This window comes from Macaca thibetana, chromosome 11 (assembly GCF_024542745.1).
Source record: "Macaca thibetana thibetana isolate TM-01 chromosome 11, ASM2454274v1, whole genome shotgun sequence".
Lineage (NCBI taxonomy): Eukaryota > Metazoa > Chordata > Mammalia > Primates > Cercopithecidae > Macaca > Macaca thibetana.
The window spans coordinates 60,279,406-60,306,926 of NC_065588.1; the positions used below are offsets into that span (position 1 = coordinate 60,279,406).

A 27,521-nucleotide genomic window follows, 5' to 3' on the forward strand; every position below is an offset into this window, starting at 1 on the left:
ACTTTTGAAATTGAGTTATCTTTGAAATAAGAGGCATTTAGAACACTGGTATATCTGTTGCAGTAATTGGCAAGTCGACTTTCAAGGATCTATGATGTTATTGCTGGGCAGCTTATTCATAAGGAAGCCTCTTATACTTCTTGGTAAACCAACTAGAAAGATACAGCTCCTGACTTTTCCAAACCTAATAAAAGAAAAAAACACTGAGGTTTTTCTTCACTGTGTCAGTGAAAAAGAGGACTGTAACCTCAACCTGGTAATATGCAGCTTATAGAGATGTTTTTCACTTGTAGCATCTCCTTGCAGTATCAATTATTTTACCTGTTGTTTCTCAATTATAATTAATGTAAGGCACTTCAAAAAAAGAGATTTTTTTCAAAAGCAGAAATGGAAATATATTAATTTGCAATGCGAGCTATAATTGCCAAATAGACTAGATACTCACGTCAACCTGACCAGTACTTCCTCTCATGTGGGCATCCTCTATAGGAAACCAGATTATCAGGAAGTCATGTGGTAGCCACAGAGTCAGAATGAGTCACGCAGTTGGAATGTTGAACATCCCTGGCTCTGTTCACTTGATGTGGGCGTAGCAGAGCAAGAATCGTCAGACCTCCACCATGAAAATTACTTTGATAAGCACTCAGGCAGTTCGTTTGCATTCCAAGTTCCTCTCATAACTTGCATGTGTTCACGTTTACCATACTATAGAATCCTACAGAGGTGATTTTCAGGCCTTTGATAGAAGACTCAAAAGATATCCCTCCATTAGCCAGCATTACCCTGCGTCTCCCAGTCATGCGGGGACAATGATTCAGGGCATTGGAGGTTTTTGGCTCCGTCTACAAGATTGGCTTGCTCCATGAATCAGTGACCAAACACAATTCTAATCTCCTTAGCTTTGTCAGCTTCTCCAAATATCACCAGATGTGAAGCTCTCTTGGACCTTATTGTAATAACCACATTTTCTAGTTTCATGCTTTGGTATCTTGGGGCCTTGCTGATTCCAGAAGTACTTCCCCTCCCAGGATTAGCCAATTCCTAGCAGTAGTAAGAACTGGCTTGCAAGTGTGCCTTTTGTATGCAAGTCAGGTGATCCAGAGGACCTACCTCCAACCACCTCCTTCATGGTTCTGACACTCAAGGCCACTCTTCCCCTTCCCTAATCACCCCAAGGCCAGGTATGGGACAATTTAGGGACAGTCCCTATGCCCCAAAGCCCACTGGAATCATTCCAAGTAGCCTATTCTAAACCTGCTTCCCCAGCTTCTCCCATTCCCTACAGTGGGAACCACAATAAAGACTCTTGCCCACATTTTCCTTTGTGCCTTCTGCCTCCTGACCAACCCTGGTGCTTCCTTCTGTGGCTTCCCTGGTGGTGGGGCGTGTCCCCAGCTCTTGGGAACTGTGAGTAACAAACTATCTTTTCAGTGGTAGTTGTCTCCTGATCCTTGGCCTCACCATACCTGAATAAAAATGAAATCCACATTTTAAAACACTTCTAAAATAGTGAAAGGAGTGGATGAAATCAAGTATGTAGGGTTAAACCCTTTGGTGGTTGGTTGTTTTGTTCTTTTTACACTTATCAGATTCTTTCCTCCATGAATGGCCAGAATTCAGTGTATAAAAGAGATCTCAGAAATTGCAACCATGGCAGGAAATGATAGGTTGCCTGGTAGAAGTTTCCATATTCCCTCCTAGACACTCGCAAAGGCTCCTTTTAACCTCGCCAGCACTGTGGAACTTCAGGTGCTGTGCACCCCATTCATCATATGAGCCCATCTACTGGGAGGGTCTTAGAATTTAGCTATGGAAGTCTGTACCAGTAGGTTTGTTTCCATACATGATAGTGTCTTAGGAAGCTAGTCAGGCTTCCGTGTAACTTCTTGGGATCTGGTATATGAACCAGACCTTCTGAACTTAAAACTAAATGAACTAAAAAAGATAAATTTTCCTAGAGTCTGAAGCTTAATGAAGGGCTTTACACAGTTTCCCGGTGTGGTGTGTATCCTCCTATAAGCCTTGCAATTAAGAAGGAGTTTTGCATTAAAACATCCAGAGACAGGTCTCAGGGCTCTCCTTCCATGTATTTCATTCAGCACAGTAGCAGAAGTTGAGTCAGGTAATTCTGGCCTTCTTTCCACTAACGGGAGAGAGCAGAAGAGGTTCTCTCTGCAGTCACAGGGCAAGGTGGTGCGGAGTTTCTCAATAGACCACCTGCTGCACTAGATGTGCGTGTGTCAGAGAGAATGGTTTATTCACCAGAGCAGATGGGCAGACTGGAGAGGAAGAGAGTCTGCAGTGGCATAAACGAGTACATCCTCAGATATTTAGGTGGTGGAATAGTTCGTTCTAAAGAAATAATAACTCATGCGAACCTGTATGTCCCCCAAATTAGAAAAAGCAGTGAACCCAAACTATTTTTTTTACTTGTAATCCATTAATAGTTACTTTTGCATAAAATAAAATCCCATTACTCCTGGAGGGGTATCGAACAGATGTGATGTTACTTGCATTGGTTTGCTGGACTGAGTGAGGAGGCTCACGCCTGTGATCCCAGCACTTTGGGAGGCCACAGTGGAAGGATCTTTTGAGCCCAGGAGTTCAAGACCAGCCTGGAAAACATAGGGGGCACTGTCTCTACAAAAAATTTAAAAATTAGCTGGGCATGATGCCATGCACCTGTAGTCCTAGCTGCTTGGGCTGAGGTGGGAAGATCCCTTGAGCCCAGAAGGTGGAGGCTGCAGTGAGCCATGATCATTCCACTACACTCCAGCCTGGGTAACAGAGCAAGACTCTGTCTTAAAAAATAATAATAATAATTTTAAAAAATAAAAATTAAAAAAAATTACATCTACCTAAAAATGTTATATTTAATTCCTCATCTGGTGATCTACCAGAGCCCTAATCTTTATGACCGGTTGTATCTTACTGTGTGACTTGTAACCCAGAGAGCAAGAATGCTGGTGTGTAACGTTTGGCCAAATAACTAACGAGTCTACTTGGTAGTGTGTATTTTAAAACAAACCAGCAAACAAACAAATGTCAGCTGCAACATACAGGGAAACAGCAGTGTGAATAAACAATTTGTGTGTTTTTTGATATAGAAGTGAAAGTAAATAAATGGGAAATGGGAAGGACTGTTTTCCCCTGTGACTGGGGGAGGGGAAGGAACCCAAGATTCCCATGTTTTGTAATATTGATGTGACCTATAGATGTTTCATTTATTGTTTGATTTCTGCCATGCTCAGTAATTATATTCCCTTCCCTTAGGCCTCCAAATGTTCCCCCTAAGCCCCAGAAACACAGGAAGTCCAGGCCCCGCTCACAGTATAATACTAAGTTGTTTAATGGGGATTTGGAAACATTCGTCAAGGTACTGGCACCAGCCATCTGGGTGGCTGATCTCCATGCTTCTTACTATAATGGTCTCAGCCTCTTGTAAGAGGAGGAAGGTCATTATGTCCAAGTCTGTCCTGGGGCTCTTTGCTTTCCCAGAAAATCAATATAATATTTCCTGAAGTCAGAGAGGAAAGAATATTTGGGTTGAGTGTCTTCAGAAGAGAGAATAAATGTGGGTATTATTATGTGGGCACAAAAGAAAGCCCTCTTTCTTTATTTTTTTTTTTAAAAGAGCCATAATTTATACAGAAAGTTAAAAAGCAACCTGATAAAAATGTTGTATTTTTACTCGTGCAAATGAGATGGCACAAAATATTCTTTAAAGTCTGCTTGTTAGGCTAGCTCTGAAGCACAGCAGGAGTTCTGATTTCCCATGACTTGAGGAATTCATTATATTGAATGAATTGTAAGACCCTATGATCTATACCTTGTATCTCTGCTGTGTTTACTCTTCGTCTTCTTTTTCATCCTGTATTTCTGATAATGCTTCTAGCCGAGGACGAAGAAACTCGCACACAAGACATCAGGTATAGTGCTAGAGGGACGTGAGGGTGCTCTTTCACTGTTGGTATCATTTTCAAGTTGTGCTCATGCTTGGCTTTAATTAGATTGTTAAGGTTTTTAAAAGAAAAATGTTTGCATTTGGAAATTAGACAGGTTTGTAAATGGGTTTTACTTAGAAACTGTAGCAATCAAACACTAGAGGAAAAATGGGTACATTAAACTATTACTTTTTACATTATGTGTTTGGCAAATGTACCAAGTTTGATCAAGGGCTTTTATTAGGGAAAGTCAATGTTAAATACCAAATACACACTTAATACTGGATTATGGACCCTAGTGTGAATTTTACAAAGAAGTAAAGGGCTTGCTTTCTCCTTCATAGTTCACATTTTATGGCATGGGCTGCAGTGTTTCTGCAAACTAAGTTTATCTGAGAAACCACATCATTAATAACCTCCCTTAATGATATGTTACAGATGCCTTACTTTCTTAGGTCTGTTTCTTGAATTTGTGTACTAACAAATAAATGTGCACGCGGCATGTGTAAGGACAGATACATACATACATACATACATACATAGATTAAAAACCTCTGGCAGCCTTAAAAATAGCCCTACTCTGGAATTAAGTGAAAAGCCACTGAAGAACCTAAATAGCAATTACAAATCTGCCTTAAGCCTTAAATCCAGAAGAACCTTATTGGCTCTAATTTAATATAAAATTATTGTCAAATTTGATTATCTATTTTCCCAGCCCCTGGCTTATAAGCAGGGACAAATTAGATGGAGAGAGAGGAACGATAAAATGAAAGCAATGAGATATGCAGCTGATGTCCTGGCAGAGAAAGAGAATATAGAAAAGCTGCAAGATGACGACATAGGATTCTGTTGTATTTGATAATATGGTATGAGAATGGCTGCTTAAGGTGATAGAAAAGCACATTTTATATATTCTTTCGATTTTTCATTAGGAGCAGTTAAATGAAAGTAAATTGAGGTACCAAAGAATAAATAAACCAGCTATCATGGAAAATTCACTTATAGAAGATCTTCACCGCCCAGATGGCACATTGAAGAATCTTTGGTAATAGAAACAATACAGAGGACTCCTTTCCACTTCTAAAACGGGCTTGCTCACTTGAAATCTCCACAGTGTCACTGTGAAGACAGCAAAGTCAAAACCGTTTTTTCTCTTTTTGTCATGGGAAAACTGACACCAAAGGATTAGTTTGAATGATAGATGGAATGCAATCCATTGTTCTTATATTTTCTTACGTTTTCTACGCATGCATCTGAAATCTATAAAATTAAATTAAATTAACTCACATATACTCATTACTTTTTGACTACAAAATTAATTATATCTGAATGAAATACTGATCATAGCTTTTTAAAAAAGCAATTAGTAAATGTAAATACAAGAACATTTTTAAAAATATGAAAACCTAAGACATTTTTTATTGAGAACTTTCTTAGTGCAAACATTTTCCTTTTAATAACCTTGTATTCTTCGCTTTTCTTTTTGTTTTAATACTAAGTTTAGCAGAGATGTAAATTAATGGTCTCCTTTTATCACATTTAAAAATATGTTGCTTTCAGATTAGTGTTCCATGAATTGTTCGTATAGTTTACTACCCCTAAAACACTTACATCTTAAAGAAAAATCCTTTCACATATTCAGTAAGTTGTGATGTAATTACATTACTGTTCCTGAGCCAGCTAGTCCACACTAAAATGTGTCTTTATTCTTAAGAATCTTCTTTAAGAAATTAATAAAATTTATACTCCTAAAACAAATTAACTAATTAGAGAAACTTAATACAGACTCCAGAAGTAATTGAGCCATTAACTGGTTTATACACTGATTAGATTGTCTTAAAACCTAAAATAAGACAATTCCTTAAGAAGTATAATACTCATTCTAGGAATAGTAAAGAGTTTAAATTGCTGAACTGCATTATTCCCAATCCTTCCCCCACTGCTTAATTGGAAAGGTTAATGGATTCTGAATTGTTCTAATATATTAAGACAACCAACTTTTTTTTGCATTTCAAAATAAAATTCCTCATGAATTAATACCTGATGTCAGCTAATCATTTTTGAGCCCAGTGGTTTTGTTTTTTTGGCTTTTTTAAAAAGATCTAATTCCTGAAAAAGCAGAGTCTTAAAAATACATGAAAAATAATTCTGTAGTCAGTAACCTTCTGTAACTTCATGGAGTACATGGCATTGGTACATATTTAACTGTGACCTCAGCAGCCCTTCATCTCATTTGTCATCCTATACATGTTTTAAAACATTGCCACAATTTACATTTGTTTAGTAGAAGGCAGTGACTGTTTTACAAGACGTGGGGAGAGAAGGCCCAAAAATGTTCCTTTCTAAAAAAACGATCTACTCCGATGTACATTTGTGCCATTTTTTTTCTTATTCCTTAAAATATGAAAATGTAATAATGAAAAATCTGTAAGTTCTGATGTAAACTAAATAAATACATGTTTTAATTATCTCTGTAACAATTCTCATATTAGGCATCTATAGATATGGAAGCCCTTTCATAACTTGTCATCTAGGTGATGTACTCTCAGGGATGTCAGAGAGAGAATCCTGAGATGGCTGAAAAGTTGCCTTTCATGATGAATACAGCCAATCAAACTGAAGATGCTATGATTATAACACACAGGGTTCTTTTTAAGCCCATTAAAGATTGAGCACTTGCATAAATAAGCTTTTAAAAATGAGTTATTCACATATTCATTTTGGTATGTGAGTCTTAATATAAGAAAAGAGATGAATTAGCTTTTGACATCTCTAGGCAGAGCAGGGTAAGTTGAAACAGGATTGCCTTAAATGTATTTAATTTGGTTTGCTCCAGAACTGCAAAAATCCCTCTTTAATTACTGTTAAACTATAAGCCTTATTATAATGAGGGGTTTATACCTCTCCCTTGAGCTTAACTGGTTTCTATCCGTTTACCCAGGACTCAGGACAGGTTATTCCCCTCATCGTGGAAAGCTGTATTCGGTTCATCAATCTCTATGGTAAGCCATAAACTACAGAATTCTTATTTCTTAAAAAATCACTAGGAGTGTTTCCGTAAATTTACTTCCTGGGAAAAGAGGGACCTAGACAATGTGATGGGAGTTTTATCCTCTTTGCCTTCTTTTCTCTTTAGGTCTTCAGCATCAGGGGATTTTCAGAGTGTCTGGTTCCCAGGTGGAAGTCAATGATATTAAAAATTCATTTGAGAGAGGTAATTGCATGTCTATCCCTATAAGCAAACCATGTTGAAAAGTCATCATGTTCTGTAAACTGAAGTGACGCCCTCACTCTGTATATCCTCAAAACCTTTCTTTGTATGTACTGCATTAGGGGTGCAGCTATAAGAATCCATTAAGAATAGCTGAGAAATGGGACCAGAACTATAAGCCCTTGTTATTAAAATTAGAAAAGTATATGAGCTCTGCATCCTGGTTGAGGGCTGACATTGATAATCAGTGCCAGGTGTAGCAAATGTGGGGCTGAAAGGTTCTAGAAGAGTGGCCAGGGCAGCCCTGGGCCTAGATAGCAGGTGAGGGAGGCAGCTCCTCCCAGCTGCCCAGCTGCTCCCTTTGTCGGGAGCTCTTCCCTTTTTCTTCTCACTGTCCACAGACTCCTTCCCTGTGACCCTAGCAGGTGCCTTATGCTTGTTCATAATTGGCTGTCAAATAAGTTCTACTAAACTGGGTCATTTACCATATACATTATCTTTTTTCAGTGTCAGTACTTTTTTTCCCTTAATTTTGTATTTTTAACTATTATGGGTACGTAATAGTATTATGTATCAATAGGGTATATATGATGTTTTAACACAGGCATACAATGTATAATGATCAAATCAGGGTAACTAGGATATCCATCACCTGAAGCACATATAATTTCCTTATGTTAGAAACATTCCAGTTAGCACATTATAATTAGCAAAGCTGCACACTTTCATGTCAGGCAGACCTAGAATCATATCAGACTCTCAGCCACTAATCAATCATGTGATATGGGTCAAGTCGCTGAATTCCTATTTGGCCTCGATTTCCTCATCTGCAAAACTAAAAATTGATGGTTAGAGCAGAGCAGCCACATGTGTCAAGTCCCGTGCATTGGCCATCTTCAGGATAAGTTGGAATATGATGAAGTATCAGGTTCTGTGCTAGCCACCACAGGCAAAATACGCTATCATTTTTCCTTGGAAGTTCTCCCAGTATTTCTTATTTGTTTGTGATCTGCTTGGGTGAGGCTTTCTCACAGTGGGCAAAAATAATAGTAATTATTATATTCTGATAAATTCATGTTCAGTGATTTCATGCCCTAGGAACAGAGAAAAGGGAACAAACAGATCCCTAAAAATAAATTGCCCTAAGAAGCAAAAAAAAAAAAAAAAATACATTAAAATGCAATGCACACTTTTTGTGAACTGTAGAAGAGAAGCATAAAACTGTAAATAAAAAACAGAATTTGAATTAAGATTGTATTTTATGTTGAACTTCTTAAGGATTTTGTCTCTGAGAGGAACAATAACCAGACTAGTTGCCTAATAATTTAATTTAATTCTTAAGGGAGAAACACCAGACTAGTTACCTAATATTTTAAAGTTGTTTACCATAAAAAAATACGTAATTTTATATTTATGATATATTTTTTAAATTCCCACTTTTTATACAAACTCCTTGGTAACGTGAAAGGTACATTTTCAAGTTCCTCTATCTGATTTTACAATCTCCCTCTGCTAAGACAGCTTTCAGATGTGCTGTGAACACCACCATGCCACTTTGGGAAATACCTACTTATTTAATTGTAGGTGTTCACAATTCAGTGGAGCCTATGACATTTCTGATAAATTTTGCTGACTCACATAGCATAGCCAGACAGACTATGTGTGTGTGTGCCTTTTTTCCAGTAGGGTAAGAAACACAGGATGTAGTGTTTGAATTCATGTCTAACTAAGATTACAGATTTCAGCTTTTAAAAAGTGGGGGTTGGGTAAAATTATAAATTCCACAATATTTTATTTTTAAGATCTGGGTAACTTGTAAGGGATTGTTTAGTTGCATAAGATTTTAAAAGCTTTATTTTAGTCAGCTACTTTTAGGTTAATCATGGGATGGGATATCTAAACCAATTATTTTAATTTTAGTACCATATAATCTTTCATAAAGTGTAATTAAAAGATACATGTATATATAGCAGTGTGTATGTTCATAGAAATATATTTTTGTTCAGATAAAAAGAAGCACTATAAATGTAACAAATTTTTTTTTAGGTGAAAATCCTTTGGCTGATGACCAGAGTAACCATGATATTAACTCAGTTGCTGGCGTTCTGAAGCTCTATTTCCGTGGGCTGGAAAACCCCCTCTTTCCTAAGGAAAGATTTAATGATCTGATTTCTTGTATCAGTAAGTGGACTTCTTTCTCGTCTTTTCCCACCAGAATTATTTCACTAACCAACTTCCTGGAAAAGGCACTGGCCCCCCTCCACACACCCCCACTCCCACCATTACTCCATTACCACCATATTTCTGAGACCATTTGCTTTCTTTCTGGATCCAGTGCGAGTCATCCTCCCAGCTATGGCTTCGCCCTCGACTGAGTGGGCTTTCCTCCCGAACATCCTCTGGCTCCAGAAAGCCAGGAGCTTCCCACTCATGGCTGGAACTGAGCCGAAAGGCAGGTGCCAGCCGCCTAAGGGAAAGGAGAAAGTTGTAAGCTGGGAAATGTGACCTTTTCTTGGCTTTTGGTTCTTGGTTTTTCTCAACCAGTTTTAGGAGTGGGGTAATTTATCCATCTTTGAATGTTATTTCAAGAAATGGGTAAGATGAGATCAAAGATCCTTATTACAGTGCAGGAACACCAGGTGGTAATTATCTGTCAGTGGGCAACCCAAGCTAATAGGCAGAGTTGCTCTGGGATTGTGTGTGACATGTTATGAAACTGATAATCATTGGCAAAGTAAAGCATTGCTGTTTACTTCAGTGGGGCTTTTTGACACTATACAAAGGAAGGTGAAAATAATGATACCATGAATTAGTTATTAGCCACAATCAGGATCCATGCATCTAAAAATACAGGACCCTTTTAAGTCCGAGTTCCCAGCAAGAGTCTAGAGCTGACTTCAATCACTTAGGCTTCATAAGAATCAACTTTTTACTCTTAATAAAGAAACCTCCCTACAGTCCCCCGACCCCCCCACCTGAATCAACAAGTCCTGTTGATCTGGCCTCAAAAAAACATCTCGCTACTCATCCCTCCTTCCCCATCCCCATCACCTTGGTTTCTCACTGGGGATAGTTAGAGTCTCTTAAATGGACTCTACTTCTAGATTTTGCCTTCCTTTCCCAAACCCTACCCCCTGACCCCGGCCCTGCACCCTTCCATTCTCCACACTGCAGCGAGTAAAAGAAAAAAAAAAAAAACTGGATTGCTTGCTTTCTCCCCTTTTTAAAACCTATTTCAGTATTTCCCACATAAAAGCAAACTCCCCAAGGTGTGCTGATTGCTTGGTCTCCAGTAGTTCGAGACCAGCCTGGGCAACATGGCAAAACCCCATCTCTACTAAAAATAAAAAATTAGCCAGGCATGGTGGCATGCACCTGGATTCCCAGTTTCTTGGGAGGCTGAAGCAGGAGGATCTCTTGAGTCTGGTAGGCGGAGGTTGCAGTGAGCCGAGATCGTGCCACTGCACTCCAGCCTGAGTGACAGAGTAAGACTGTCTCAAAAAAAAAGAAAAAGCAAACTCCATGGCATGGCCAATTCATAGAATTGAATTCTTCCTCTCTCTGATATCTTCTACTGCTACACAGTCCTCCCCTGCTACCCTACCATATTTACTGTATATTTCAGCAGTAGCAGACTGTACACATGCCAGGCTATTTTCCACCTCCATCCGCTTGCCTATGCTGTTTCCTCAGCTGTCCCTGATAACCATTCAACATCTGCTGTGAAGGCTTTGCCAAATTGGCACTCCTCCCACAACTCTGTCCTCCCCACCACTCCAACCAGGATTAATCACTTTCTCCTCTCCCAGAATTCTATTGGGTACGTATGTCTAGAATTTTTCTGATCTCCCCACATTATAATTTGTTTAACCCCTCTGTCTCCTACTGCTAGAGAAGGAGTTTAGGCAGTAGGTTAAGAATGGAGACTCTGGATTCAAAGAGCCTAGTTCAAATCCTAGCTCTGCCACACAGTCATCAGCTGTGTGACCTTAGGCAGGTTTCTTAAGCTCTCTGCATCTCAGTTTCCTCACCTATAAAATAGGGAGAACATTAATCCTTACATCATAGGGTTGTGAGAATTTAGTGAGTTAATACATGTAAAATGCCAAGAAGAGTGCCTGACACAGAATATGCTCAATGAAGTGCCCACAGTTAGCTCCACAGGCCTATGGATTTATGGATTACTCAGTTTTGCAGCCCTAACATTTGGCCAAGTCCCAAATGTTAGGAATTAGTTAACTCCTGGAGCATTTTAAGTTAAATAGAATTTATAGATGAAATGAATTGAAAAGTCAAGATTCCACCACAAGTTCTTTGTCTCGCATTGGTGCGTAGAGTCCTGGCTCCACTTGGGTATGAATTTCCCGGTCATAATCCTCCCCAGTCGGATGTCCCATTGGAATTTAGAAGTAAAGCTGCACGTCCATTCCACAGCCCTTGCGTAGCCTGAGTCATCACAATGAACCTCTGACCCAGCTGGAAAGAAATGAAAAGGAGGTGTCTCACTTCTGGAATTCTCCTTTGGCCATCTCCAAAGATTTCCCTCACATCCTAGCCAAAAAGCTTAAGTCTGGAAAAATAACAAGTGCTGTACAATGCTTAGTGGTTTTCTAGGTCCATACATCATGTCAGCTGTAACATGTACATGTACCAGTTGGATAAAGAGCATTGGGCCACATTGTCAGTTACCATTATAGAATCATTTCACACTTTTATTAGATGAAAAATAACATTTCATAGTGGTTTTTAATAACTGAGGCCATAGAGTCAGAAAGATCTAGGTTCAAATCCTAGCTTTACCACTTTCCAACTTTGTATAAACTTGAGCAAAGATTAATACTTAATCTTATTAAATAGCTGTTTCTTCATCTACTTCATAGAGTCTATGTGAAGAATAAATGAGATAGTCCATGTTCAGGGTTTAACATCATGCCTGGCACATAGTAACCCTCAGTAAGTGTTGCAAGCTGTCATCATTACTACTATTACAATTACTCTGACTATAAACTCTGGTCACATATGCCAGTACCTGGGTTAGCTACTTAGCAATCTGTCTGTTCTGCTAAATATGCGTTTCTTTGGCATAATTAACTCACATGAATTTAGAAATATTAGTGTTATCCTCAAGTTACATTGGTTCCAGCATGATTTTTCCCAGCACATTAAATGCCTTGTAATAATCCACGTCAAGTTTTCTCACAATTAGAGTCATATTTAGCAAATATGTAAACTACAAGGAAAAAAATCTATGGAGATAACTTTCATATAGGCAGTGCCTGCAGTGCTCAAGTGCAAATGAAGAAGCTACAATGACATTCCCTCCTGTATTAAAACAATGGATTAATCAAAATCAATGGATTCATAATCCTTGGATTTTAATAGGATTGTTAATGTTTTCATTAGTGCTCTAGTTACAAAGTTTCATAAATGTTGAGTAGTCTGCCCCAACCCTATTTTTCCCCATAAGTCTTATTACTTTTAGTGCACAGTTTTACAGAATGGCAGGTTTTTCAAAAATATACATATTGACACTAACAACCTCTTTATATAACAACCCCTTTTCCTCCAACATTTAACCTCTTAAGAAGGAGAGGATTCTTGGATGTTATTATCTCTAAGCAAGCATTTTTTTCTTACCAATGTGACCATAATACATTTTTCCTGGATTTTCCTGCATTTTCCCTGGATTTTCAATAAATTATTTGAGTAGCATAATACATCTTTTATCATTGTATCCCCTTATCAATATTGCAGACTTTTGATGATTTGAACCAAGTTGATTAATTGCCTACAATGTATAAAACTTTCTAGGGATTCAGAGACTTGATTCTTGCATGTAAGAGGCTTAAAATATAGCAGGAAAGGTAAGATATTTACAAATAAATGCAGGCTAAGTTAATATACAATAGAAACAAAGATTTTGAAATTTTACAGGAAAGAGAGATCTGTTTGATAGATTGTTTTTACTCTTGTCATCTTGTAAGCATTGCTGTAATTGGGTTTGATTTTCCCTATTAAAGTAATTTCACATGACAGTTATTTTGTATAGAAAAATCTTCCCTTTTCATCTTTTCTAAGAGTTCGCATGAGTCTCTGGAGCACCCACTACTTTTTGCTTACCTATTTTTGGATTGTTTGGGGAAAGGGGTGTGTGTGTGTGTGTGTGCGTGTGTGTGTGTGTTGAGTAATTATCCAGCCATGTTTATGCCTTATGACCCTGAGTGACCACGTTCTTTGGAAGCTTACAAATACATGTAGTCAAAGGAAATTTATCTTGGCCTTTTTAAAAAAAAATGCACTATTTTTTCCCCAATTTATTGTACATTTCTTTTTAAAGATTACTTATCTGGATGAAGACATGGTAAAACCAAATGCAACATAAATTTGAAGTGACAAACTTGGTAGTTTCTCAGTTTCTCACCCAAGAGTTATTTTGTTTTGTTTTGTTTTGTTTTAACCATCCACTTTGTGAGTGGTTTTGTCAATGCTCCAGGTCATACCCACAAAGTCTGGGCAGCTTCTAGAATATCCCTGTATCATGGCTCTGAGATTTCCTAGGGCATAAGTTCAAGTGACTTGCCCTAGAAAAGCCACTCAAGTAATTCATGTTTTTTTTCTGACTGCCTTAAGGCTGTGAGCCCAGATGAAACATTTTCACTTCATTGTGCATTAGGTGTTATTATTTAGATGACTACTTGGATATGAGGAAATGGTTTCTTAAGGGAGAATTTTTTTTCCTATCACAAAACCAACATGAAGTCATTGTAGAGTACCTGAAAAATGCACAAAAGCACATAAAATATTGTCTACCAAAATTCCATAATTCCACTACCCAAAGAGTACCACTGGCATGTACACATTTTGTGTACAACAAACAACAACAAATATTATGTTTCATGTTAATATGCAACATAACTACAATACCATTATCATACCCTTAAAACAAACAATAATTCCTTAAATCATCAAATGAGTAGTCAGTGCTTTTTTAATTATTTATTAGGTTGTTGCAAAAGTTATTGTGGCTTTTGCCCTTACTTTCAGCGGCAAAAACCACGATTACTTTTGCACCAACCTAATGTTATGCAATTAACACGTTATCACTGTAGAAAAATTATAAACTAAGAACGAATTGTAATTTCTGTACACAGGGATAGTGATAACATTTTCAGTATCTTTCCAGAGTTTTTCTACAGTACTTATGTACTTTGTAAAACAGCTTGATTGAGATATAATTCTCATACTCTACAATTCATCCATTAAAGAGTACGGGCCAGTGGTTTTTAGTATAGTCACAGAATTGTGCAACCATCACCACAATCAATTATAGTACATTTTTATTACCCCCAAAAGAAACCCCAGTTAGCAAACATTAGCAATTACTCCCCATTTACTCATAACCACCACCACCCCCAGCCCTAGGCAATCACTAATCTACTTTCTGTTTCTATAGATTTGCCTGTTCTGGCCATTTCATATGAATAGAATTAGACAGTATGTTGTCCTTTGTGATTGGCTTTCACTTAGCATAATGTTTTCAAGGATCATCCATGTTATAGTAGGTATCAGTACTTCATTCTTTTTGATTGCAAAATAATAATCCATTTTGTGGGTACACCACTCCTATGTACTTTTCATAAAAATTATATTGTACCAAGTGACCACTAATGGATAAGAGGTTTGTTTTTGAAGTGATGAAAATACTCTAAAATGATTGAGGTGATCTTGCACAACTCTAAATGTACTAAAAATCATTGGTAAACTGTAAATGGGTAAATTATATCGTATATTAATTATATCTCAATAAAGGTGTTGTAAAAAAAATTGTTTTTGAGACAGGCTCTCACTCTGTTGTCCAGGCTGGATTGCAGTGGCATGATCACAGCTCACTGCAACCTCTGCCTCCCAGGCTAAAGTGATCCTCCCCCCTCAGCCTCCCAAGTAGCTGGGACCACAGGCGTGCACCACCACACCCAGCTAATTTTTGTATTTTTTTGGTAGAGATGGGGTTTCACCACATTGCCCAGGCTGGTCTTGAACTCCTGGACTCAAGCAATACACCCGCCTCACCCTCCCAAAGTGCTGGGATTAAGGCGTGAGCCACTGTGCCCAGCCAAGCTGTTGCAAAAATTATGTCACGCCACACTGGCTCTTCATAAACCACTTTTTTAAAACTCAATAATATTATTTTCAAAATATAGCTTTTGGTGACCCTATAACAATTTCTATTTTATGTAACAAGTCCCCTAGTTTAGACATTTAGATTGTTTCCAGTGATTTTGCAATTATGCCAAAATACTATGATGAGCTTCTTAGTACCTAAATTTATTTGCCTTTTCTGATTATTTCATGAAAAACATTTCTGAACTCTTTTTCTGGTGCTCTAATATATGTTTTCGCTATAAGAATTTCTTTCAGCTTTATGGACCTACGTGGTGGTTTTCTCTCTGAATTCTAAATTTCTGTTTGATGCCTTATAATAATGTTCTTCATGTTTCCTTTATCCTTAAAACTATTTAATAGGCTGAGTATCTGAACTGAGTAGGTAAAGCTCTCTAGGCTAAGACTCAGTTTCTTTCCTAACCTCAATATGTTAATTCAGCAGAACAGGAAACATCTATGTTTGTATTTCTATAGTGCTGTTATTTAGGAGAGGCATCAATGGTTTAATTCACAGAAGTCAGTCTATTAAACAATTATATACAAAGGTTTGATGAACACCTTGACATTGTTAGTGTGAACCTAAAAATGTCCTGAAACTGGTACATTCATCTTGAATGCCAGTTGTTAGGCCGTGGAACTCACAAGTACGTGTGTACCCACTGTTAAATAAACAGTTTCTAAATGTGGCCACCGAGGAATTTCCTTCCCTGCCTTCATACTGAAGGAGAAATTTGCATCTTGTGATTTATTATTTGTTTTCTGGCAAACCAATACTTCTACAAATAGTCCACAGAAGAACCGGTATTTTCAGAGTGATGACCATTTGAACTTTTTGCCATTTGCTGAAGTAACTTGTGTTTTATGGTAAATTTTTCACATGCATTTACATGGAGCTGTCTGAGCCGCCTGCTGGGAAGTTGGGACTCTAACATGAGGATCTTGCCTTGCTGGGAAAAGAACATAAATTAACCCAGGGAGCTTTGAGCATGTGATCAAGGTTGGATGAATGCCACTTTTACCTAATTACATGAGACTTTGAATTGTGGAAAACAAAGCCCAGCTTACAAGAAGTCCAAATGAAATACTGATTTTCCTCACTGACAACTTTTCTGAGGGGAAGAAAAGACCCATCTTTCCCTCCAGCATGAAATTGTGAAAGACCATGAATTGCCACACTCAGAGCCAGCTAGGAATGCACATTCATCAGAGTGTCAGCAGCAACCATAAATTTTGCCCGCTAACTGGACTCAAGAGTAAATGAGTCATTTATACCAGAGCAAAGCTCCTGTCGGAGGCACATCGCGCGCCTGTTGAGCAGCCAGCCAGGTAGAATTGGGAGTCCTGCTCGCAGCCATCACGGTCGGAAGCCTTCAAGACGAATAGATTTGCTACTACTTCAGGAATGCCAGCAGTTCTGTTTTGCTTTGATTTATGTTTCTGTAGTTATAGAGAATGTACATCTGCCTCACATAACTTTATCTAGTCTTTTTGGTGTCACTTATGTCCTTGTTGCTTTTCCCCTGAAATCTTTCATTCGCATCCCACATACCCCCTCATTCTTTTGCTGTGGTTATATATATATATAACCATATATATATATATAACCATATATATATATAAAAAAATGAAATTTACCATTTTAGCAATTTTTAAGTGTACAGTTCGGTGGCATTAAGTACGTTCACAATTATCACCACTATCCATTTCTAGAACTTTTTCATCTTCCCAAACAGAAACTCGGTGCTCATCAAACAATAACTCCCCATCCTTCTGCACTTCTGCCCCAGGCCCTGGCTTTATCTCTTCTACTTTCTGTCTCTATGCGTTTGCCTATTCTAGGTACCTAACGTAAGTGGAATCATATAATGTTTGTTCTTTTGGTGACTAGCTTCAGTTAGCATAGTGTCCTCCAGACTCATGCATGTTGTAGCATGTGTCAGAAATTCGTTTCTTTTTAAGGCTGAATAATGTTCCATTGTGTGTGCATACCACATTTTGTTTATCCATTCATCTGTCAATGAACATTTAGGTTGTCTCTACCTTTTGGTTATTATGAATAATGCTACTCTGAAACTGGTGTACAAATATTTGTTCCCTCAATTCTTGTTAAATAAAATTTTAGAACTGCCTTTAAGAGGTAGAGGGGACTAAGTTTAGAACCAAGAGACAGAAACAAGAGGATTTTGAATTAAGATTAAACATCTTGGGGCCGGGCATGGTGGCTCATACCTGTAATCCCAGCACTTCGGGAGGCCAAAGTGGGCAGATCACTTGAGGCCAGGAGTTCGAGACCAACCTGGACAATTTGGCAAAATCCCCTCTTTACTAAAAATACAAAAATTAGGCATGGTGGTGGGTGCTCCTAATCCCAGCTACCTGGGAGTCTGAGGCCTCAGAATCACCTGGACCTGGGAGGCGGAGGTTGCAGTGAGCCGAGATCGCCCCACTGCACTCCAGCCTAGATGACAGAGTGAGACTGTGTCTCAAAAACAACAACAACAACAACAACAACAAAACCTCTTGGAAGTAACGCCTATGTCCTGTAGTTATAGAGAATGTAGCTTCCAGAGTGACTGGCCATCTATGGGATTTGACAAATATTAAAGATGAATAATATAGTAAGAGTGGTTCTTTTTACATCCTTTCCTTTCCTTTTTTTTTTTTTTTTTTTTTTTTTTTTTTTTGAGACGGAGTCTCGCTCTGTCGCCCAGCCCAGGCTGGAGTGCAGTGGCGCGATCTCGGCTCACTGCAAGCTCCGCCTCCCGGGTTCACGCCATTCTCCTGCCTCAGCCTCCCGAGTAGCTGGGACTACAGGCGCCCACAACCGCGCCCGGCTAATTTTTTGTATTTTTAGTAGAGACGGGGTTTCACCGTGGTCTCGATCTCCTGACCTTGTGATCCGCCCGCCTCGGCCTCCCAAAGTGCTGGGATTACAGGCGTGAGCCACCGCGCCCGGCCTCCTTTTGTTTTTAACTCTAGGCCTTCAAAACTAGCGTTAAGCTACAAAAATCCTGTCCCTGATAGTTGACCTTAATTTTATGACTATTAATTTTTTTAGAGATGATGTATTGCTCTGTTGCCCAGACTAGAGTGTAGTGGTGTGATCATAGCTCGCTGGAGCCTTGAACTCCTGGGCTCAAGCAATTTTCTCACCTTAGCCTCGACCTTAACTTTAAAATGAGGATTTGCTTGGAGAATGAGGAAACTTCACTTTTGAAACACCCAAGATCCTCAATTAACAGTGGGAGAAGTTTTGTTGTTGTCTTAAGAATAAATCATAATATGTATAATTTCGCTTTTGAAGGGTTTTTTCTTTTTCATTTTTAGAGATAGGCTTTCTAGATACAGGTATGCTAAATCATCCTTGTCTTCCTTAAAGTAGCAACAACATTACACTTTTTATAAAATCAGCTATTTTAGGTAATAAACATTCAACCAGTTAATTTCTGATATGCGATAATAATGCAGCTGTGTTGAAATAGTATTTAAAGGTACAAAATTCCCCCCATTAAATTCTCAATGACTTTCAAATTACTTCATCTGTAGGCATTTCATCTTCCCTCTCTGTACAGTGTGGTTTTGCACATATCACTTGAAGTTGTCATGGAGATAAACAGCTTACTCTGGGACATGTCTTGATCCTACTAGGACTGAATTGGGTGGAAATGTTGATAACTTAATTATTGAGTTATTGTGGCCTGAGAGAATTTATACACCTGTTGAATAACTTCTTTTTTAAGCATCTTATTCCCTCTTTTCAGGGAAAAAAAAAATTGAGACCACTGCCTGGGAATTATGTTGAAGTGCTTGTATGCAATAGATATAACCCTAATCTGCCTTGTTCATAGTGTTATAGTTTTTCCATTTTGAAATATTTTACAAATAAAAAAGGCAAAATGTAATATATCCAATTCAGTATTACTAAGATCACACTATTATAAATTTTAGGTTTATGGTGAAAGAATAAAAATGAAAGAATGAGAATGTTAATTGCATGATAATGTTTTACTTACATTCTGGTTCAAGAGTTTCTGAAATTGCATTTGCTGAAAGATGACAGAGCTACGGTTCCAACTTTGGCATACTTAAAGGTGGGAATGGAAGTGTTTTTTTCCCAGGAATCCTGATAAATTATTGCTTGTTTTGTCAACTCATTCTTGGTTAATCAAGAATATTTCTAATAGATTTTTCACACCTTTTCAGCTATGCAGAAGGGAAAATAAAATGCCCAGTTTGATAATAAGTGGAAAACAGCTGGGGTCAGCACTCAAGATTCCAGGGAAATGAGCTTGGCAAGAGTAATTAAGACGGTGGTTCTCAACCCTGGCTGCATAAAAGAATCTCAGGTGTCAGCATTTTTAATCTCGCCAAGTGAATCCAAGTCAAGGTTGAGAGCCACTGATACAAGAGGAATTGGAAAGGGAAACTGAGTTAGGAGAGTATTTTGATAGTCTAATTTAGAAATAATCAAGACTTCAATTAGAAAATTAGCGGTGAGATATCTAGAACTAGAAACTACGGGACTTCGTTTCCATTCAAGGGAGAAAAATGAAGCAAAGATGTCATCTTAGAAGTGATGTTTGTAACCTTGCAACTGGATGAGGTTGCCATTGAGGAGGACCAGGTAGAAATCTTGGAGAGTTATCCACATTTGTGGGTGGAAGAAGGTTTAAAAAACAACAATAATAATTAGGAGAATGAGTTGACTATGGTGTCAGAGGCTATGGACTGAGAATTTTCAGGTATTTTCATGAATATCTCAAGAGCAATTAAGAACAGTATGGTGATACAAAGTATAGAAAGCTTCATAAATGTTTTCAAACATACTACTTTTTTGGAAATATTTTCTTAAATATATACTTATTGGGTATCTTCAAACTACAACTCTACAAAGTTGTAGTCTTGGGATCGAAGAAAGGCAACCAGACTTAGGAAACAGGAAACAAACTTATGAAACAGACTTATGAAACCAGACTTACGAAACAGGACACATAGGTTGTGGCCCCAGCTCTCCCCCTTCTAGCCTGCTGACCTTGGGTATGCCACTAGCCCAGTTCTCATTTTCCTAATCTCATAAATGGGGATGACAGTGTGTGCTCTGCCTACTGCAAAGTTTGTTATTCCCTTTAACTTAGACAGCAAATGTGAAAATGTGTTCTTAAATATATAGAGAATTATACCAATAATGTGTTGTAGTGGTAACCTTTTTGCTGATGTTCATAAGCACTTTAGTACTGAGACACTTTGGACAGTTTGTATTCCCGGCGAAGAGGTAGCATAACACTAGTCTCAGGTAATCCTCTCTTGGGGGAGCTCACCATCCCACAGGGAGGATGAGATAAGGAAATAAATAGCTATAAACATAAGGGCATACATCATATGAAGGCAGGAATTGTATTGCTAATGTATTCCTAGTGCTTGAAACCTGGTAGGCTGTCCTAATATTGATGGTATAATGTAATACAAGGTGAAAAGCCATATAAGTAAAATGCAATGGTAATTTTGAGAAAGGAGAGATTCTAAACCTGGCACATTGCCTGGATCATAGTCATAGACAAATATATGATGAATTAACGCATAACAGTTGGGGAAGGGGTGCCTTGCCCCAGAAAGCTACTTTGGTTAGTGTGCAGCAAGAAGAAGTTGAAATCATATCAGATACAAAATTTAGAATTAGCAGCAAAGGAAAAAAATGGTTTTTAAATCTAGAAGACTCTAAACTACTCAAAGCCAAGTCCATGAAAGTCAGAGAAAACGGTGAGGGTCAGAGGAGAAGCCCTCTGGAATGGTGGTATACCCAAGCCGATCATTTATTCACTGTTTTGGTTACAATTGCATCTCACACAAGAGCAAGGTGTTGCTTGTATTCAGATGTGTACTGGTAATCCATGTACTGCAATGTTCTGTTTTAAATGTGGCGAGTGAAAGGACTCTCACCATGTCATCTTCCGTCTGTAGGAATAGATAATCTCTATGAGAGGGCGCTTCACATCCGCAAACTCCTCCTGACTTTGCCCAGGTCGGTCCTTATAGTGATGAGATACCTCTTTGCCTTCCTCAATCAGTAAGTACCTGAATGCTCTAACAAAAGGCCCATCTGAATTCTGTCTTTGTTCTTGGATCCTGCAAAATGTACATTGGGTTCCATTTATCAGCAGCGTCAAAGAGAAAAATGATTGAATATAGACTGAAGGTACATTTTTCCTTAGCAGATCAGCGTCATTGATAGATGAAAGCCCTACCCTGGATGTAGAAACTGTAGCCACAAATGCAAAGATATTTAAATATTACTTTAAAAAAAAAAAAAAACACTTTTCAGTGAAAAGTGTTATTCAGTGTTTTTCCAACCTCCATCCAAAACTGTCATGAATGTTTTTGTCAAAATGATGGAAACTGGCTGTTCGTTGCGGAAAATTTCTGTGACTTTTTAATATTGTAGTTGGGGATGGAAGAAAATCATAGATGGGAGCTGTACACAGATCCAAAAAAGAATTTCTGCAAATTCACTGTAATGAGACCTTATCAAGAAGAAAATACCTCAAAATGTTCTCTTAAACAAAGTAACAAATCTTTTAAATTACTACATAATTTTCAAAGAACTTTATTCTTTTAATTTCGGCAGCGTGATTTTCAGCTATGCTACTTCCTGCTGTATGGGTTCCGTTATAAGAACAGCTTCCCCACGTCCTACTAAGAATCCCCTTGCTATTCAGCATTTCAGTTAAGCAGCTGGAAATAAAGAAATGGAGGGGCATCAACTTCTTGAATAAACTTGGGGAAATGCCTTCTCATGCTAGCATGGATTCTCCTTTCCTAAAATTCGGGTATTTTCTTTTTGGTATTTCATGGGACATTTGGAGTTCTCAAAAGCCACGGTGACTTATTACAATCCTGCTGACTAGTTCTGAAATCATAACCACTCAGCTTGACCCCAGGAGCCAAGTATCATACAATAGGGAAATGTTGGCAGAGAACCATACAGAAAGAAACTCTACTGCTGACTTGTGGTGCCTAAAACATTCACAAATGACAGTAGCAACCCCTTTGTACATTAATCACCACCAGAAATAAGCAGTATCTAGAGAGATAGGTTTAAACTATGTTTAGGCTAGACGCTGTACATTTTTACCTTTAAGGAAACACAGTCACTCAGGCAGTTTTAAAAATCCAGAGGCTTGCCTGCCCCGCCCCACCCCACCACCACCATACCCCAGGATGGAGTACCTTGCATTCCTACTGGCCCCCTCCATACCATTCCTACCAAATCTTCCTGACATACCTGAACAAAATCCTCTGTGAACTAATAATCCATAATGGACTAGGAAAGCAGTCTGTTAATTAAGAAAGTTCTCAAAACCTGAACCTAACTCCTCACGCATCTCAGAAGAATGGCAAATGCACCATGGGTGTTGCTGGCATTGCTTCCAGTGGTGCTACCCAGAGGCCCTCTGGCTGGTTGCATCTGCCTTCATGCAGACACAAGGGCCCAGCCTCTAGGGCAGGATGCTTGGGATGGGGATTGTGAAAAGAGAGATAAGCTATTATTTTACTGCAGAATCAAAACTTGGAAATAACATTTTTACATCACGTTTTTGTTTGCAAGCCAGCACTAAAGACCCAGAAAGATTAACTGTGACTGTCTCCACTGAGCTGAAGCGTGTCTTTTGGAAATTAGGCCATTCTTATTCAGAATCTCCATTTTCAAGATGATCTGTAACATGATCATTTACTGTTATTGTGAATTTTTTTAAATATTGTGTGTTTGAGAAATGGCAGAAGGGAAAAACATATGTTAGCTGTGGAAATTATGCTTTTGTATTTTCTACTTTCTAGACTGTCTTATTTCCAAAAAAAGGGTAAAGTATGTCATGTGGTATCTCAGTTTCTTTGTATCTGTCATCATCTCACAAAGGTAGTTGAGTCTCCTTTTTCTCCTTCCGTTTGTCATATGTTCACCTGGATTTTACATTTCCTTTCAAGACTGACATTCTATACACTGAAAGATAACATATCTAAACTCTCCCTAGAACAGGGAGCATAGCAATAAAGAGCTGGCTTATTTTGCATCACTGTGAAAATATTTCACAAATACCCATTGAATAGAATGTAGAAATTAGTACTAGACAACTGGAAATCTCCCCTACAGTTTGCAAGCCTTGCATAGAGTAAAAGAATTGAGGATTCTTTTCCCCTTTTCTTATATTTATAACGGCTTCTGTGACACTGGTTGTCACCTAGCGTTGATTGTCTTACCCAAAAGCAGATTATAAAGCCTGGAGTTATTTGCTCCTTTCAGTAGTTACAAAGAAAAGGTTCTTTGTTTTCTTCTATGCTTTCCCCAAGATTTATAGGAGAAAACTAAAAATCTGAGATATATTTGAATGGAGAGAAGACAATTTTAAAGACATCTATAAAGCTTTATGGAAATCCTTACTGTGTATCCCAAATTTACTTGAGGAGCATTTAGAGCCTGACTGTCAAATTTGCAAATAAAACTCGTTTACGTGATCCTGGTCTCCATTGTAGTGAGTATTATATTAAACCCCCTCCTGACTTTGAAAAATGCAACTTAATTAAGCAAATAGGACTTAGAATCCCCTCTCAGTTTCTACTTTGTTAAGGTCATATGTCATTTCACTTTCTTTGGAGTTTGCTGAGCCAACTTAAAGTTGAAGTATCTTATTAAAGTATTGAAGTGTCTTCTTATTAAACATGTATGCCCTGTTCTTCTCTTTGTTCTTTTATAACTCCTTTCTTGTTTCCTTTTGTAGTCTATCACAGTACAGCGATGAGAATATGATGGACCCTTATAACCTGGCCATTTGCTTTGGCCCAACATTGATGCCTGTCCCAGAAATACAGGATCAAGTGTCTTGCCAAGCACATGTGAATGAAATTATCAAAACCATCATCATCCACCATGAGACTATTTTCCCAGATGCTAAAGAGCTGGACGGCCCTGTTTATGAGAAATGTATGGCTGGAGATGACTATTGGTAAGTCTAAGACTTGTAGTCCTCTTCTCCCACCGAAAATTATGGAAATATACCTATCCATTTGATTAGAAGAAAGAGTTTCCTATAAGCCACCAATGCTTCCAACTTAAAAGGAAGAAGCAGTAACACTTGAGATAAATTTTAGAATACTAAGACTCATGGAAACTCATATTTATCCCTCTCTCTTCTGCAAGGACTCTTATCTTTTAAATAAATCTACCCTATCATGGTTTTGATAGAGAAAAAGGGTTCTGGTATTATGTAGAGCTATATTAACTTTTATCATTACATTAAATAAAGAAAAGATAACAGATTGACATTTTATTTTTCAGTCTAAATCAGAGGTTTTGGTTTCATATAAAATGTTTTTAAATTCTCATTTTAAAGGAGCCCTGTCAACCAAATGTGTTTTCATTCTTATTTTCGTTTTCACTCTTACTAACGAATATAATTCTAACTATAATTATAGTTAGACCTTTAGGTCATTTTGAGTAAATTTATTATATTCATGTATTTTTGAGATAAAATTTTTAGCATGGCAGTATTGCCTCCCATTCCATCCATGTTGCTGCAAATGAGAGGATCTCATTCTTTTTTATGGCTGAATAATATTCCATTGTGTAGATATACCATAATTTCTTTAATCCATTCATTCGTTGATAGACACGTAGGTTGTTTTCACATCTTGGCTATTGTGACTAATGCTACAATAAATATGGGAGTGCAGATATCTCTTCAATACACTGATTTCCTTTCTTTTGGATGTATGCCTAGCAGTGAAGGTCATTATGTTAAGTGACATAAGCCAGGCAGGAAAGACAAATATCACATGTTCTTATTCATACGTGGAGCTAAAAGAGTGGATCTCATAGAGTAGAGAGTAGAATGGTGGTTACCAAAGGCTAGGAAAGGAAGGGGAATAGAAAGGATGAAGAGAAGTTGGTTAAGGGCTATAAAAATACAGTTAGGTAGAAGGAATAAGACGGGTGCAGTGGCTTGTGCCTGTAGTCCCAGATATTTGAGAAGCTGATGCTGGAAGATCATTTGAGCCCAGGAGTTTAAGGCTGCAGTGAGCTCTGATCACAACACTGCATTCCAGGCTGAGCAACAAAACAAGACCCTGTCTCTAAAAAAGAAAAAACAAAGGCTGGGCGCAGTGACTCATGCCTATAATCCCAGCACTTTGGGAGGCTGAGGCAGGCAGATCACTTGAGGTCAGGAGTTAGAGACCAGCCTGGCCAACATGGTGAAACCCCGTCTCTACTAAAAATACAAAAATTAGCCAGGCGTGATGGTGCATGCCTATAGTCCCAGCTACTCCAGAGGCTGAGGCAGGGGAATCACTTGAACATGGGAGGCAGAGGTTGCAGTGAGCCAAGTTCGTGCCACTGCACTCCAACCTAGGTGACAGAGCAAGACTCTGTCTCAAAAAACTAAAAAAATTTAGAAGGAATAAGCTTTAGTATTCAGTAGTACAGTAGGAAAATTATAGTTAACAATAATGTATTATATATTTAAGAACAGAAGAATTGTAAGGTTCCCAACATGAAGAAAAAATAAATGTTTGAGGTGATGGATATCCCAGTTACCCAGATTTGATCATTACACTTTGTATATGGGTATCAAAATATCACATGTACGCCTAAAATATGTACAACTATTATATATCAATTAAAAAATAGCATAGAAACTTCCATTTCTTGAGCCCCTATTACATCTCAGCTGCTTAGTGCATGTGATCTCTTTTATTTAGCATAACCACTCTACCAAGTAAGTTAAGAAAGGCCAAGGAGCCTTCCAATGATTAGTAGTAAATCAAGGTTAGGTGTGTGAGATTCCAGAGCACACGTGAGTCTCCTCACTCAGCAGCCTCCCTGCCCACCTCAGAAACTGCCCTGTGCAGCTGGGATTCAAGAGAGGCTGGAAATAGGTTTGTCTAAATCCCTCCTTCTGGACCCTGCTCACAACACTTTCTTTCCCATTTTCTTACCAAAGACTCAGTAGAAATGGAATGAGTAGCTGATAATTAAATAACTGAAAGTACTTTTTTTTTTGTTTTACTTGAATCATAGTATGGTCATATGCCTTAAGAAAACTGAGTTGACTATTTCCAGAAGTACTGTTTTCTAAATTAAGAGCGAAACATACTAGATTCCTGTTCTGTAGCATATTCACCAACTTTACACATGAAGTTCAATTCAAAGTATTTACTTGAGTACTTACTATGGGCAAGATACTGACAGAGCTTGGCTCTGGGAAGGTAAATGAATGCAACTCAACTCTGCTAAGACACATGATTTTATTTTCATCATTGTATTTGTTTTAAGGCCAGTACCAAAGGTATGGTTAGCATTTTTTTTTTTTTGGAGACAAAGTTTCACTCTGCTACCAGGCTAGAGCGCTGTGGCGCAATCTCAACTCACTGCAACCTCTGCCTCCCGGGTTCAAGCGATTATCCTGCCTCACCTCCCAAGTAGCTGGGATTACAGGCATCCACCACCATGCCCAGCTAATTTTTGTATTTTTAGTGGAGACAGGGTTTCACCATGTTGGCCAGGCTGGTCTCGAACTCCTGACCTCAGGTGATCTGCCCACCTTGGCCTCCCGAAGTGCTGGGATTACAGGCATGAGCCACTGTGCCTGGCCTGGTTAGCATTTTTAAATATTAGGGCTATGTCATTAAGCTCTGCTGTCTTGTTCATTTTATAAAAGAGCAAGTTTGTAGATGTCTGGTCAATATTATTTGATGTATTATATTCTAGGACATTTTGTGATTGCTACTTTTTCCAAACAGAGTAAAAGTCCTGTGATAGTGTTGCAGCCAGTAACGTATGCTTGACAGTGTCCATCTTTTTAAACATAGTGTTTTCTATGGGTACTGCTCATTTTAAACAGGAAGGCAGCAGTGTAGTAGTTATACTTGTCCCCCAACATCAGAAATGTAAATGGGCTTTTACAGTAATATTAGGTTTATATTTGTGGCCCATGTATTCCATTTATCAGCATGCATTTGAGGATTGCTGGTGACAGTGTTAAGGGATAAGTTTTAAAAGAGGATAAAATCATGATTCTCATACAGATATACAATGGACATGTGTCAAGAAAGATGGCAAAGATGCCACAACCAGTTCAATGGAGACATCAAAGAACTACCAATTTATATGTAGTAAAGGAACAGCAAAATGAATTTGTAAAAACTGGTCTATC

General features: G+C 38.2%; 2 protein-coding genes across 3 annotated transcripts in view; one reads left to right on the plus strand and one right to left on the minus strand.

Annotated features, from left to right (window-relative positions):
- PPM1H (protein phosphatase, Mg2+/Mn2+ dependent 1H) overlaps window positions 1–27,521 on the minus strand; it is a 1,465,797-nt gene that overhangs the window by 1,238,751 nt on the left and 199,525 nt on the right. The window lies entirely within an intron of this gene.
- SRGAP1 (SLIT-ROBO Rho GTPase activating protein 1) overlaps window positions 1–27,521 on the plus strand; it is a 306,109-nt gene that overhangs the window by 249,276 nt on the left and 29,312 nt on the right. The window contains exons 12-17 of one of the 2 annotated variants that reach the window (XM_050748400.1): window positions 3,274–3,376; window positions 6,886–6,946; window positions 7,081–7,158; window positions 9,202–9,336; window positions 21,277–21,382; window positions 24,090–24,314. In XM_050748400.1, coding sequence (XP_050604357.1) covers window positions 3,274–3,376; window positions 6,886–6,946; window positions 7,081–7,158; window positions 9,202–9,336; window positions 21,277–21,382; window positions 24,090–24,314 — 708 coding nt within the window. Of the gene's footprint in view, window positions 1–3,273; window positions 3,377–3,895; window positions 3,930–6,885; window positions 6,947–7,080; window positions 7,159–9,201; window positions 9,337–21,276; window positions 21,383–24,089; window positions 24,315–27,521 lie in introns of both variants that reach the window. The other variant, XM_050748401.1, reaches the window with a different exon arrangement.